The sequence below is a fragment of the Neophocaena asiaeorientalis genome, unplaced genomic scaffold (assembly GCF_003031525.2).
Source record: "Neophocaena asiaeorientalis asiaeorientalis breed wild unplaced genomic scaffold, Neophocaena_asiaeorientalis_V1.1 scaffold150, whole genome shotgun sequence".
NCBI classification, from domain to species: Eukaryota; Metazoa; Chordata; class Mammalia; order Artiodactyla; family Phocoenidae; genus Neophocaena; species Neophocaena asiaeorientalis.
Genome location: NW_020176571.1, coordinates 16360572 through 16363181, shown reverse-complemented (window position 1 = coordinate 16363181; position 2610 = coordinate 16360572). Strand labels below are relative to the sequence as shown.

The following is a 2610-nucleotide window of genomic DNA, read 5'->3' as shown; positions in this document are numbered from 1 at the left end:
ATATATATATATATATATATATATATATATATATCTTCTTTTTCACAGCCTTTTCCATTGTGGTGTATTATAGGACATTGAATATAGTTCCTGTGCTGTACAGTAGGACCTTGTTTATCCATTCTATATATAATAGTTTGCGTCTGCTAATCCCAAACTCCCAATCAATCCTTCCCCCATGCTCCACTCCCTCGGCAACCACAATTCTGTTCTCTATGTCTGTGAGTCTGTTTCTGTTTCATGGATGAGTTCATTTATATTTTACATTCCACATATAAGTGATATTACACAATATTTGTCAAGACACATCTTTTATTTTTAATTGTTTGTGAAGCAGTGAGAAAATTCCAGAGGAATTAAAGTCATAATAATGTGGTATTCATATACAGTCTTGCCTTCTCCATCTTTGTGGACAGTACAGCTGCCTGACATAGAGAATAAGGATGTAGACACCGGAGCTAGGCTGCCTTGGCTTTATATCCTACTTCTGTTACTCTGTACTTACTTGACCTTAGCAGATAACCTCTCCACAGTTTCTTCATCTGCAAAATGGGGACAGTGAAAAGAACTTACTTCATATGGTTTAATGAAAATTAAATTAATAGGGTCTACAAAAAAGTCTGGCTCAAAGTAAGCCTGAGATAAATGTTATAGAAAGAGATACATTGTAAGAGGGGTTTGTCCGCTATCCTGATCAGTAGCAAATGTCCAATTACTTAGTAAACAATCATAAGAACAGCAGTTCTTTTTAAATTTTTTTTTCACAACAAATGACCAAGAAGCCTGGGTTGATTTTGTGGAAGCATTTCAAGGGAATAGCCTGTTAACTGTAAAATATCCTTCAAAATGATAGCATACTTATACTTTTAGCTCAAATCTCCACTGCCAAAATCTTCATTGCCATGTGCTGATTTTTTTATTCCTTTTGTTTTTACTGCTACTAAATACAATAACCCATGAATTCAACTCAGTAGGTGATTTCCACCATATACTCTGAGCAGTGTCTCTCTTTCTTATCACAGACCAATATTCTGGAAAACCAAAAATGTCTCCCTGCCCAAGCAACAAAATCTTCTAGGTAGAAAGACTCAGTTATGTATTAGATCTAAAGGGCTACTTTTCCAATGTTCCATATGGACAGAACACTTCCCACACATTTGACCAAAATAAAATGACAAGAGGTAGTTTAGTGCACAGCACAGTTAAAGCTACAACAGGTGGAAGCAGACCACACGGACGCTACTGGTCCTCCTGACACGTGTGCTCTGGAACAGATTCTGTTGACAGCTCTGTGCCTCAGTTTCTGCCTCTGAAAATGCAGATAGGCACCCTGGCTTTATTGGTTGTTGCAGGGATTAGATGAGTTACTTGCAAGGTCTTTAGAGCAGTGCCTGGTACACAGCAAGCGATCAATAAATGAAAACTCTAACAATGACTATTTTTGCTATTCGTGTATTTCATAATACCCATCACTCAATGTTATTTCAGTCAGATAGTCCTGATTTTCTATGTCAGCAATTTATTATAAACTTTTATGAATTTTCAATTCTTTGATAGTCAGAGACTAGAAATGTTAATAGACACCTAACTTGATAGATTTAAAACTACTGTTTTTTTGTTTTTTTTTTACAGTGCTACCCTCTCTCAAAAGAGCTTTTTCATGATGATTTTACTTTGCTTTTCCAGATGTAATTACTCCAAATGGCTTGAATGTTAAGAAATTTTCAGCAGTACATGAGTTTCAAAATCTCCATGCCATGTACAAGGCCAGGATCCAAGATTTTGTTCGAGGTCATTTCTATGGGTATGCTTTTTTTTTCTTCACTGAAATAAAATTAGCGTGTGATGTTAGGGATCTGGGGTATAGAGAAAACAGGGTTACTAAAGTAAATGTTTATCTTTCCTAGTCCCCTTTGTACTTTAACAGAACTCATGTGTACATTTTGTTGCTGTTGCTTTATTTCATTGGAACCTGTTTTGTTTTGTTTTAGTCATCTGGACTTTGATCTCGAAAAAACGTTGTTCCTCTTCATTGCTGGGAGGTATGAGTTTTCAAACAAAGGAGCTGACATCTTCCTAGAATCCTTATCCAGGCTAAATTTCCTGCTGAGGGTAAGAATGATCTAGAACGCCATACAGTATATTTTTATAGGAGGACTTTATTCTGTGGGAAGTAAAGAACTTTCTGGCTTCTTAAACAGATTTCAAAAGAATATATGATTTTGAAAACTTAAAATGACAGCCTTACTCTAAAAGGGACTTTGGTCTTTCAATTGACATATTAGGATTGCCACACTGTTCGCTTGTGTATTTGTCTATGATATCAGGTATATTTTAAAGAGACCCACAAGCTTATCACATATGTGCTATTTTGTTTTCAAGAATCATAGGAGCAAAATCTTATTGGAAATTCTTCTAAAAGAATATTTTTATATTAATTTTAACTTTTTCCATTTTTATTGAAATATAGTTGATTACCATGTTTCAGTTATACAGCAAAGTGATTCAGTTATACACATATATAAATATATATATTCTTTTTTTTACATTCTCTTCCATTATAGATTATATATGTGCTATTTTTTTTTTTTTTTTTTTTTTTTTTTTTTT

At 34.2% G+C, this 2610-nt stretch overlaps 1 protein-coding gene across 1 annotated transcript in view; it reads left to right on the top strand.

Moving 5' to 3' along the window:
* The window catches only part of GYS2 (glycogen synthase 2), a 57537-nt gene that overhangs the window by 32083 nt on the left and 22844 nt on the right, over nt 1-2610 (top strand). Inside the window, exons 6-7 of the mRNA XM_024733243.1 lie at nt 1687-1804; nt 1992-2112. Coding sequence (XP_024589011.1) covers nt 1687-1804; nt 1992-2112 — 239 coding nt within the window. The remainder of the gene's footprint in view (nt 1-1686; nt 1805-1991; nt 2113-2610) is intronic.